General features: G+C 39.5%; 1 protein-coding gene across 1 annotated transcript; it reads left to right on the plus strand.

Annotated features, from left to right (window-relative positions):
* Positions 1-6,947: 6,947 nt before the first annotated feature.
* Positions 6,948-7,487, plus strand: LOC6503144 (calcineurin subunit B). The gene has a single exon (XM_001963481.3). It carries the CDS (start codon positions 6,948-6,950, stop codon positions 7,485-7,487), a length of 540 nt encoding a protein of 179 aa, XP_001963517.1.
* The last annotated feature ends 5,012 nt before the right edge of the window (positions 7,488-12,499 follow it).

The raw sequence follows: 12,499 nt of genomic DNA on the forward strand, positions 1-12,499 counted from the left end.
ACTCAACCAAGGGTTGCCCCCGGCTCCTTGCTTGGCTCTCCCATTTAAACCCCCCCCCCCCTTCTCTCCCCTTCTGCTGTGGAACCCCTTTCCCTCGTCCTGGCCAATCTCCGGCTCAATCCGGAACTGAAGTGGCCAACGCTAACCACTTTAGAGATGAGCTGCCCTTAGCCATTCCGCATTGTTTTTATTTTTTTTTTTTCGTTTGGTTTTTGTTGGCTGTTTCTTGTTGTTGCTATTATTGTTGTTGTTATTATTATTGTTGTGGTTGTTTTTGTTATTGTTGTTGCTGTTTGCACTGGCATTACTTTGCTCTACATTCGGGTGCCTTCCATACTGCCTGTTGTTAGTGATATACTTGCTCTACCCTCTTCATAAATGGTTATGTTAGTTAAAGTGACTTAATTCATTAATTTTATAATGAAAATTGTTAAATTAAATTGTCCTTTAAATTTTTATAGATATAGATTTTTAAATTTTAAGCAATTAAATAAATGTGTTTAAAATTATAAATAAGTTTTGTAACCTTAAATGATGTTGCTTTTCTGAGACTTTATGTCGTTTTAAAACGACATGGCGCTTTAAGGACATGATTTCATTGTTTTAAAAATATTATGTTGTCTAATTTGAAATAATTTTGCAAAAAGAGTTCAATTTTTTTCCCATAATCATAAGTTTTTTTAAAATTAATTTTTAAGGCAAAACTTTAAAGCTTTTTCTGCCAGATTTATGTCGTTTTAAAAATTTCCTTTATGTCGCTTGACTTACTCTATTTGTCCTTTTAAGACTATAATATCTGGTCAACTATTTTCCAGCTTTAGTTAATTGAAGAAAATGGCCATCCGTACCTCCATTGTGTCCTTTTAAAAAGCCTCATATATCCTTTCCGCCCAAGATAGAGTATAGCCTGGCATTGGAACAATATTTTTTTTCTTGGCCTTGTTCTTTGCTGGGCTCGCGCGACTTCAAATTGCCAACTTAGTTGTTATTTGTTGGCTGTCTGGCTAAGGGGTCTGGGGGGTCTGAGACTGAGAGGACGAAAAAAAAGAACCAAAAAGGACGAGGCAGGGCAGGGCAGGGCAATATTCGTGGACGCAGCACTCTGATGGCTCTCACGTCACCACTTCTGCAAATTGCGGCAATAATGCAACAAAGGTTTCTTGGGAAACACACACCAAATTGCATAAGCAAGGCCACGAAGGACGAAGGACTAAGGCAGGGCGGAGGATGGTGGCTGAGGAGGATGGCGGCGGCGGGGGCTATAGGAATGAATGTTTCATAGTTGGCGACTGAAAGACGGCGTCAGTCACTTGCCGCCAAGGACCCTACTCCTGCTCCTTGTGGATCCTGCTGCTCCTCCTGCATTTCATTTTCCATTTGATTTTTTTCCTTTGCTTTTTTTCGGTGTTGCTCCCCCCAAACTCCCTGTCCTTCTGTTCCCGCTCCTTTTCCTAAATTTTCCCTTTGCCCTTCTGGTTTCTGTTTACATTTTTCGTTTTCGCTGTTGCGGTTTCCGCTTTGCCGTTTTCGTTTTCGTTTTCGTTGCAACATTTTTGTTTGTAATTTACTTTGGAATGCTGGCGCCTTCTTCGTTCTAGTCGTCCTCGTCGTCCTTTTGTCGGTTTTCTAAGAAAAATCTAACGCCGCAGCTCCTTGGAGCGCGGTAATTGCAGTTGCCTGCAGTGCGACTCCGTCAGGCAAATGAACTGTCATCCGGAATCCGGATGCGGGACCACCGGGCGTATGAGCAATGCACATTCCCGCCATTCCTCATACGCCGCGTGGGCCACTTTTCCATTTTATTTCCCCCATTTAAAGCTATTTCTTAATAGAACAAAATAACCCAAAATGGGTATAAATTTATTTATAAACTAGAGCATTGTTTTCATTGTCCTTTGCCCTCCTGCTGATTTTTGAAGAAGAAGCAAGAGCCATATATAGTGTTTTGGTCTTGATAGATTTGCGGGAGAAGGCTGGCAGCGAAATCATTTGCAGCACCCAACCGCGACTGTTTCGTGTAGGTTTCACTGCTTCTGACACGATCCTGCTTAGTGCTAAGGACATGGAAATGACACACCATGTGGCTGACTACAAAATACCAAACATGCACTTAAAGATTTGAAGCAGTTTCTTAGTTTAGAAATTGGATATTCCCTTAATAATTGTATTACATGGTCACCCCAGACCGAAATTGGTGACCCCGAATTTATAAAGTAATTTTAAAAAGCTTTAAGTTTAAAATATAATCGAATAATTTTATAGCATTAGCTTTTTAATTGCATATAATGTAATGTATATAATGTAAATATACTTTTTATATTTTGGAGTTATAGTAATAACGCCAAACCAATATTTTGGTGACCCCGATCACGAGCGAAAAAGGATATTTTCAATAGTTTTATAAAAGTGAAATATAAACAATAAATGAGTACATTTCCATATATATTAGAGTCCAACTAAATACTGTTATGATCCCAAGTCGGCCTCGATTGGTGACCCCGAGAGCAATTGGTCAAGAAATTTCATTTTCCAGAGTTTTAAATTACAACTGAATATATAAAAAATCTAAGTTATTTAATTATTATTCTGGGTATCTTAGGGCCCCAGTTACTAACATGGTGACCTCTATTGTCACTTCAGTGACCCGCAGCAGGAGTGGAAAGGAAATGCAGAAAAGAACAATGCCTGCACATGGGTGTATGAGTTTGTAGGGGTATATGGGTATATCTTGGGCACTAGAGTGTATTTGATCCTAGTTCTCTACCCTACCCTATCCCTCTCCGTTCTGGCCTCTGACAGCCCAGCCCAGGCCAGCCCCTCCTGCCCCTCTACTCTTTAACCTTTGTGGAAAATCTTCTTTTCTCTTTTGAAATGGCGACCACAATAGAGGAAAAGAATTGGCAGTGCCGAGTTGGGAAAGTGCGCCTAAATACCAAAAATCGCCAGGTGTCGGTTTCACTTCCCTGTCCAGTTAAGGTTTTCCTTTTTTCGTCCTTTTCGAAGGGGAGTGCCCTACCCTCCCAGCCTCCCGGCCTCCAGGCTGTTAGGTGTAGTCCAGGGGTGTATCCACTTTACTCGTTTTCAGGTGTTTGTTCCAAACAATTTGCAATGACTCTCCTCTTCCTCACCCCCTTACACACACATATACACACACCTTCAGCCACACACATACAGATAGAAAGAGAAAGCCCACAGCTGGACTCACACTCACTTATTCATTTTGTGCCCCGGGGCTTTCGAGCCCTTATGCTCAGTCCCCATCCGTTAATTGTCGTTTGTCTGTTGATTCCAGTTGCTAATTTCTGTTGTCCATTGGATCCCCTCTCTATGTGAGTGTGCGGGGGAGACGGTGGAGGGTGGAGGGTGGTGAGTGGAGGGGGGTAAAGGGGAAGGACTCCTGTAAGAGGGCCGGGTGTGGCAGGATTTCATTCCGCTGGGTCGCCGAGCACCTTTTGCAAAGATCAGCGGGTGATTGCCACACGGGTGCTGCAACCAAAGGTGTTGTGTTGTTGTGGTGCCCTTTGCCCCCTCCACTCCCCTTTCCGTCATACCCCCCACCCTCTCCCATCCCCTCTCCCCTTTGCCCCTCATCCTCCCCCCCTCTGAAACGCTTTTGTGTGGCAAGCGACAAAAGAAAAGCCACTGGCACTACCAGCTACCAACTGAATCCCCTAACTACACTGTAAAAAACAGGGCTAAGTGATCTCTAGGGGCTTCATTTTCCTGCAAGTTTTTATAAGATTTTTACATAACTTTTAAAATAAAAATGTACAATTAAAACAATAACTTATCTTACTTCTTTTTAAAATACATTATTTTCTCAATTTTAATTTAAATTTTAAGCTTTTTTTAAAGCAATTTTTAGCACCTCTTTTCTGTTATTTTTAGCATTATTTTTAAAGAAAATTGTTCTCTAACACTTTTAGATTAAATGACTCTACACTAAAGAGTAGTTTTAATAAGCTTTATGTATTATACTATATTTAAGAATTAAATAAAACTATATTTCAAACATTTTTAATAAGAAAATATCTTAAGAGTATACTTATAGGGAATTAAGTCAATTTACTTTTCCATTTTAGACCCATATATTTGGCTCAGTGCAGCAGCCAGTATCCAGAATCAAGGACAAAGGATAAAGGGCGAAGCGGCGGAGGAAGAGCAGGAGCCAAGCGAGCGGCGGCGGCAGTCAGGAGGCACATCCAACGTTATTATGAACTGGAAGGCTGGTCGGATGGCTGAATGGCTGTCGTCCCCGAAATCGGCTTGATTCCTTGGCTGCCGTCGCTCCGATTGCAATTAATTCTGGGTATTCGCATCACGTTCCGGATCCCATCACCAAACAATTTCATACGTATTAAATGCAATGTCGAAAGTGAAAACACAGTCTCCCGGCCCGACCGATCCCCTTCTCCAATATTCATTCAACCATTTCCACCCAAAAAAAAACCCCAAAAATATGTAATAACTTTGAAATCGAAGGGAAAATACTCTTAGTAAGTCTGTAGAGATAATATATGAGATATAATAGATAAAAGATAGATATAATGACAATAAATATAAATATATATAATGATAATAAATGCACACAAATAGATTTAATAAATATACAATATATTTGGCTTTTGGTGTTTAAACTATTAGTTTTTTATTAGGTTTTAATAAAATTTGTATTCTAGTTAAGTAATTCTTTTTATTTTATAACTCATATATTTTTTTTTATTACCCTAAATAATAAGTATATATTTTACCAATTTTTAGGATTTATTAAATATTTTTTTGCTTAAGTAAATTTGACTTTAATTATAATAACAAGTTAGTTGATTTAAACAAAAATAAACTCTTCTTGAAACTTCAGTTTAAAAATCTTTAAATTCATGTCTCATTTTTCACTTTTCTTTTACTTCATTTTTATCTCTGTTTTTTTTTTTTAATGTACTTCCCTTAAATATATAAAACCTGTGTCCTCTTGCCTTTTAATTTCATTATTGTTATTTCTGGTACTCCCTCTTATCTTCTGTTTTTAGACAATGTTTCTTACATTTCACCTTTTGAATGGAATTGTCATTCTTTTATATTCGCCTCCTTTTTTATCGCAGTGTGGGCGGCACTCAGTTCCATAAGAATATTTGCCCAGCGACCTGTGGTGACGGTAGGTTCGCTTCTCCTTCTCCTTCCACTTCCCTTTTCTTTTTTTTCGTTTTTTTTTTTCTTTTCAAAGCCATCAAATAAAGACGATTTAATTTCATTAATTTGCACACACAAACACACACAGTGTCACACACACACACACAGAGAGAGAGAGACAAAGGGGCAGGATATTTTCACACCTACGGAGTGGCAGGATACTCTCAGCAGGACTTTGGACACTTTCGTGCCCACTGCCCACTGCCCCAACTCAACATCCCCCCATCCACATCCACACAAAAATGTTCTCTTAATTTTTGTAATTTGTTGTCTTGCTGAGAGCAGAAGGACCTCCAGGGGAGTCGGGGAAGGAAATTGCTGGCTTCGACCAGGTATCGGAGTAATGGTTTTAATGTCAGCTATCAGGACATCAGTCCCAGTTTGTGGTCTCCGCTCAATGCGTCTCCGGCAATGAGATTTGCATATTGGGGAAGTGATGCCATCACAGGACGAGGGTCCTGGCCATGATGATGATGATGACGGGCAAAAGGAAAAAAGTTCCATTTTGACCAGATTCAGGCAATTATGACTGGCCAAAAAAAGCCGGAAAACCGGTAACGAAACGAGACAAATCAAAGCCAAAGGGCAAAGTTACCTCCACATGACGCTAACACATCCTCACACATCCTTTTTTTGGCTTAGAATGAAAGCCCATCAAAATATTGCCTACGAAATTAATTTTGACACATGCCACAATGAGTGAAGCCTCCTCGTTCACGGGGCATGTGGCAAGTATGTGTGTCGGAATGTGGCAAGAGCGGCAAGTGGCAGGGGTAAGTGCCAGGCCGCTCGAGAATGTCAGTCAGACTTTCTATTCTAAATTTATATTTTATTAGTAGTTATTATCAAAAAACGGAGTTTATTGTAAGCTTCCTTCAAATTCAGTAAGTGATACGATTTGGTATTTCGGGACAATCTGGTATTAAGATATAGTTTAAGCTTTACGGTATTACTTAGGAAAAACGGTCACTTTACGGCTCACTGGCGCCTCTTAATAAATGTGCTAAATTTAAAAAATTAATTACAAAAAAAAGGTTAGCTACTTTATTTGAGAAAAATAAACTTTATTGTATTAAACCTTATTACGAATTAGAACTTACTTTAACTGCAATTACTTGTTATATTAACCTTATATTTACTTATTACAAAAATTTTACTTTCCATCTATATTTTTTTACTTTTTCTAATAGTTTTTACTTATGTTACTTTATTACTTATTTATATTATGTTTCTATTTATAATTATATGTTCTATACACTGTATCCTATATTTTTTTTTTTATTTTGTGTACTACTACTTAATTCTTATGACTCATTTTAACATATCCTTCATGAAACCATTTATTTTGATTATTACTGATTATTATTTTGTCATAAAGAGTTAGCCATTTTGCTCGATCTTGTCACTTTCTCTAGAAAGTCAAAAACAAAGTCCTATTTGCTTACACTGTCACATACCCACAAGACGCCCCCTAAACTTCCTGCGGCCAAACACACCTACACACTCATGAGCCACACACACATAGGCATAGAAAAGGAGGACAAAGGGAAGAAGAAAAAAGAGTCAAGAGATAATCTGAGATCGAAGAGAGATAGACTGAAGCGAGGGAAGCAGGCAGCAAAGAGACACAGAGCACGACAGAGAGTGAGAGTGAACGAGCAAGTGAAACAGCTTTGTGTAAAAATATATATAGCTGACTCTTTTGTCCACGGAGCCAACACGGAGCTGAGATCGGTGGTCAGAAGGAGAGGGCACTACGAATGGGCACGGCTGCATCGCGCCACCTGTCGGCGCAGGAGTTAATCGAGATTCAGGTGGAGTCTGGCTTTTCGCTGCCCCGGATCGACTATTTGTACGGCCTGTACCAGTCCCTGGACCGCGACAGCGAGGATCGGGTGCTGCGCAGTGAGCTGTTGCGAGTGCCGCCCGTGGCGCGGCATCCGCTGGCGGAACGGTTGGTGGACGCGCTGCTGCATCCGTCGCTCGGCTTCCGCCATTTTGTGCGCGGTCTGGCCCATTTCCGGCGCAGCGAGCCGCTCGAACGGAAGCTGGCCGCCATGCTGCTGCTGTTCGACGAGGACGGCGACGGCCTGTTGAGCGCCGAGCAGTGCCACGCCCTGCTGGTCCGCCTTCCGGCGACACGGCGCGAATTACGGGCGATGCGCTGGCGACTCAATCAGCTGTTGGCGGAGAAATCACCGGAAATGTCACCGGATTCCTGTAAGCTGGATACGGAGGACTTTGCCTACATCACCAGGGGACTTGATCTGGAGCAGAGTCTGTCGCTGCGCTTTCATTGAGACACCCAAGAACCCGCCACCCGCCACCCTCCACCGCCCTCGCACTCATATGCCCAAAATGGGCACTTTAGCCGAGGAATTGCATATATCCTTTGGCCTTTCGCTTTACGCCTTTCGCCATTTGCCATTTGCCATCCGCCGTTCGCCGTTCGCCGCATAACATCACGTTGCAAAACTTTTCACATAAACGCAAAAGTTAAGTCATTCCTGAAAATTGTTTCTTGAATTTACTCGCGCACTTGCGTCCCGTGCCTTGAGCAGAAAAAAAAAAATAAAAAAGCGGGGAAGTGAAGAAGGAACACGGACGAGGAGCAGGACGAGGGCGACAGCGAGGGCGAGGATGAGAAGCTGGAGGAGGGGAAGGTCCTGGGAACATGAGCACCCGCACTCGCAGCTCACAACTCGCAACTCGCACTCACTTTCTTCCTCAATGGCACTTGAGCTCCCCATCCTGACTTTTGTGTCCTTAACCCGCAATCCCTCCCGGCCACACCTCCTTAACGCCACCCCCCTGCCGGCATACCTTCATACATATGTCCCTGGGACACTCGAAGCAAAAAAAGTAAAGTTTTCACCGCAGGATTGGTTTCTGTTTTCCCTCCAATTTATCATATCTGGGATTGTGCTGCTCAAGAATGTGGGTTTTAGATTTAAATCAAGAAAATATCCATCAAAAATAGCTACAAATAAAATAGAGGTTTTATAAATACTAAATAGTGAAATAAAGTAAACAATAAAAAAAGTTTTTGACCTTTTGGAGAGATCGGGTATGTCATACCCGATACTTTTTGTTAGAATTTAGTTGACATTTTCTGTTAGTTATTTATACATTTTTGTTTAATATTATAACTTAAGGTTAAGAAAACATCAAGTTTATAAATTCAATAGAAATATGGAGAAAGTAAGAACTAATTATTTAAAAAACTATTTAATATCCGGTACTCGTGTTCTAGCCTTAAGCTATCTTGAAACTTTTCAAAATACTTTTGATGTTCCAGAAAATAAAATTAAAATACAAAAACCTTCATTAAAATTATTAGCTATTTATTAGCCTAATCATACAATTTAAATATTATTAAAATTAGACTTCTAGAACCTCTTAGGACTTGCTCAATTTCTCTGAGTGTATGTTCTGGGCTACACCATCTTGAAACCCTTGCAAAGTTCTCCTCAATCCGACAGATTGCTCATTTGCTCTGCTTGAGGTCACCTGTTACGGCCAAAAACCAGGTACACGTACACGTATGTGCTTCTGCTTCAGCTTCTGCTTGTGCTTGTGCCTGTGCCTGTGCCGTCCTGCATCTGAATGTCCTGCGGGGGCCCTGGGCCGGGCAACTCATTTAGGCATTCCCCGGGTCATTCATCATATTGAGTAATTGGCCCAGCGCTATCCAAACTCTCGTCTCAGTTCGATTATACACATGGCTAATTCGATCGATTGCCCTCTGACCCTGAGATGTTTGGGTCCTTGTCTTGTCTGGGGCTTGGTTAGGTCTGGTCTGGTTTGGTGGCCTGGTCTGGAGTCCTTTTTGCCCAAATTTCTTGTAGTTCGATGTCCTTAAGAAAAAAGCCTTAAGCTTACCTGCAAATCTTGAATTGAAAAGGGTTTCGAACGAGTTTAACTTTCATGGATACTTGAGTTATTTTATAAGGAAATATTTTAAGGAATTTTAGGATTACAATTTCTCTTAATTTTTTATAATATAATTTTTATATATATATAATATATATAAAATTTATATATGTATAACATTTTTATTTTTACTTTCTCTTTTGAAGTTTTTTATTTAATTTAAAGAAAAGAAGTATAGTGTTCTTAAAAGAAAGTGGTTATATATAAAATATGGTAATTAATTGAAGTAATAACAAATGAAGTAAATATTTCTATAAAAAGATAGCCTTTTTGTGGATAGAAACTAGAATTTTACTTCTTCAAAACTCATTAAATAAAAGTAAAACTCTAGCTAAAAGAATATCATTAATAAATTTTCTTTTCAATCCAAAAACCAATTAAGAACTTCTATAGACATGGACACTATAGACATTTCTATTACGAAATTAGACCAGGATCAGAGTCCTTTTTCCATACAAGCGTATAGTTTATTGTGTGAACAAATCGCTTTGTAAGTGGGATTTTCGGGAGGAGATTTCGCGAAGATTTCGCGAATGGCACTGCGGATGTGTGAAGTGGGGAGGATAAAGGATGTCGCTGGATGGCTGTGCAGGATGCAGGACCATAACCAGGACATTTCCAGGATCCATTGCTCTGTCCGTTTCACTTTGCTGGTTTTTGCGACTGATTGCATTTTTATCCCTTTTATACACAAAATCCATGAAATATGCACACTAACTCATGCGTATTTTATAATAATAAAAGCGCATGGTAAAGTGCCAGCCAGTGGCGTTGTGCAGCGGGGGTGCAGGGGGAGTAGCAGAGGAGGGAGTGGGTGGTCTTGGCAAAAACCCAAAACCAAATGTAAAGACAAAAGATCCTGAGAGACCAGGTGGCAGGTGGCTCTACAAAAAGAAAAGGAAAACCAAAAAAATAAAAGACAGGTGGCAAGTCTGACAGGTGGGAGTTTCTCAGGCTCCAATCAGCACTTTGTCCTTAGACCCCCCCCACACCTCTTATACCACCCCCCCCTGTTACTGTAAATCTCTTCACACGTGCCCAGGTGGGTTACTTGTTAACGGTACTCTCTCTGGCTGGCGCGCTTTATACACCTGACATATGGCAAATCGGTTCGCCTCCTTCCGCTTCCTCCGAGGATGTGCCTAGGATGTGGCGTGTAACAAGGTTAGCTTAGCGGCTTACTCGGTCAAGACATATCCTTCCTACCTCCAGGACCTCCAGCCTCTTCTAACACCCATCGCCCTTCGTCCTGCCGGCTTAAAGTGCAGCCTAAGCCATCAAGCGTAAAGGATAAGAGCCAAAAAGGATCCTCCACCGGAGCAGGAGCCGGAGCAGGAGCCGGGGCAGGACCAAACGACTCAAAAATGGTAATCACTGCCACTCAAATATTAGCATGGGTGTAGTCTAGATATTGTGTTAGGACTTCTAAGCCCAAAAAAATAATGTATATTAGACTTTTTAGTTTCTATTTTATATTTATAAATCACGTATTTAATTACTTATGATATTTTTATTGAAGGGTCCTTTAAAATCTCTTTTTAGGTAATTTTTTGACTATTTGAAAGCATTTTATTTAAGCTCTTCAATATTTTTGAATATATTATTGCATTCCCGCTTCTGTATCGTATCTCACTTGTTATTGAAATCTTTTAAAATCAATCGGAGACAAATATTCATAAAATAAAAATTTGATAAGACAGGCAATAGTTTAGCTTTAAATTTTGGATAAAATTCCTTACATTACTATATTACCAGTTAGTATTATAAGCTTTTACAAAAAATATATGTTTTTAAATATAGACCAGTCTAAAAATATATCGATACTTTCACCGACCGATACCTTCTACAAATTAGTTTTTCAATAGGGGGTCTAAAAATTGGATTAATTTGAATAAAAAGCTAGCTTTCAAGTTACTTTTGATTAACTTTCAAAGTATCTTTTGTAGTTACTTTTATAATTTTTTTTTATAAAATAAATATGAAGGGAATAAAAATGCACACATATTGGTATATGTTATATAAGTAAGTATATTGTTATATTTTAAAGACCTATCTAAAAATATTATTTAAAAGAGTTTGCATTCATTTTGTTAAAATTTTAAACATTATTATTTAACGAATCTTCTCAGAGTACCCCCCCTTTTTCTCAGTAACGCCACTGCCTCAGAAGCCCCTTCGTATTTGTGGCAGTTGCAAGATGGCGGCGTTGATTGCCCCGCTGATCAATCATGGCGGCAGTGGCAATCAGCGATTGAGCCGCCGATTTTGGCCAACTGGGCCGCGGGTGTAATTCAATCCACATTGCCCCCACGTCCCCAACACTATCCTTTTTCGTCCTTTTAACCGACAAAATAATTTCGCTTACAATTTGCCATATTTTGTGTCACGCTTTTGTCTTCGTTGCAATTTCCACATTTTTTTGTTCCTTTTGGATTGCGGTTGCATCTGCACGCCCTTCACCCCTGTTGGCCCACTCAATAGCTACAGTCCCTTATCCTTTTTATGCTCCTGCAGCTGCTTAAACGTGTTTCAAATACGCAATTTCCTCCCACTCGATGAGAGCCGCTTGGAATTTTCTATGCAAAATTTGCATCATCCTCGGAGGGCGGCTGGGGGCTGGAGACTGTGGGGCCAAAGGATATCGGAGGCGAAAGGATTCAGCACGAGAAACGGCCAAAAAGGCGCCGCATCCTGAAGGATCTGCTCAGAATACGAATGTTGCATTTTTCGCGCTTCATTTTATTAGACTCCGTACAAACATGTTATGCCAGTGTCGGCGCTTCGTTTGCGTTTTATTTTATTTTTATTTTCAAAAACAATTGTGGTTAAAATAATAGTGATTTTTGTGTATTGAAATTGGGCTAAATATGCAAAAGAAATATGTAAAAATAAATAAATATCCTCTTAATAAGCATTTGCTTCTTATTTTAACAAGAGCTTTTAATTTGCGAAAATCTTAAGCATTAATTAGTCTATAAAGTATAAACTTTTTAATAGTTTAAAAAGTTAAAATAAAAAGGATGTCATTAATAGAAAAAATAGTCACTTGTTGAAGAGAAATACCAGTGACGAACGAGCTTGAAACGCTCAAAACATTTATTATCAATTTTGGTGACAAAGAAAAGTCAATTATCCATAAATAGGCATAACAAAGGAAGAGGTATAATTAGTAAAATATTATTAATTGTAGGTAAAAAACTTTTATATTCCTGTGCCCATAGGTGTATTTTAAAGGTGAGGTAGTGGCCAGAAATATCAGTGACGAACGAGCTTAAAACGCCAAAAACATATGATTTTAATTTTTGTGACGACGAAAAGTCAAATATACATAAATAGGTACATATATCAATTATATAATAGGTATTATATAATTAGGTAT

The sequence above is a fragment of the Drosophila ananassae genome, chromosome XL, assembly GCF_017639315.1.
Source record: "Drosophila ananassae strain 14024-0371.13 chromosome XL, ASM1763931v2, whole genome shotgun sequence".
NCBI lineage: Eukaryota > Metazoa > Arthropoda > Insecta > Diptera > Drosophilidae > Drosophila > Drosophila ananassae.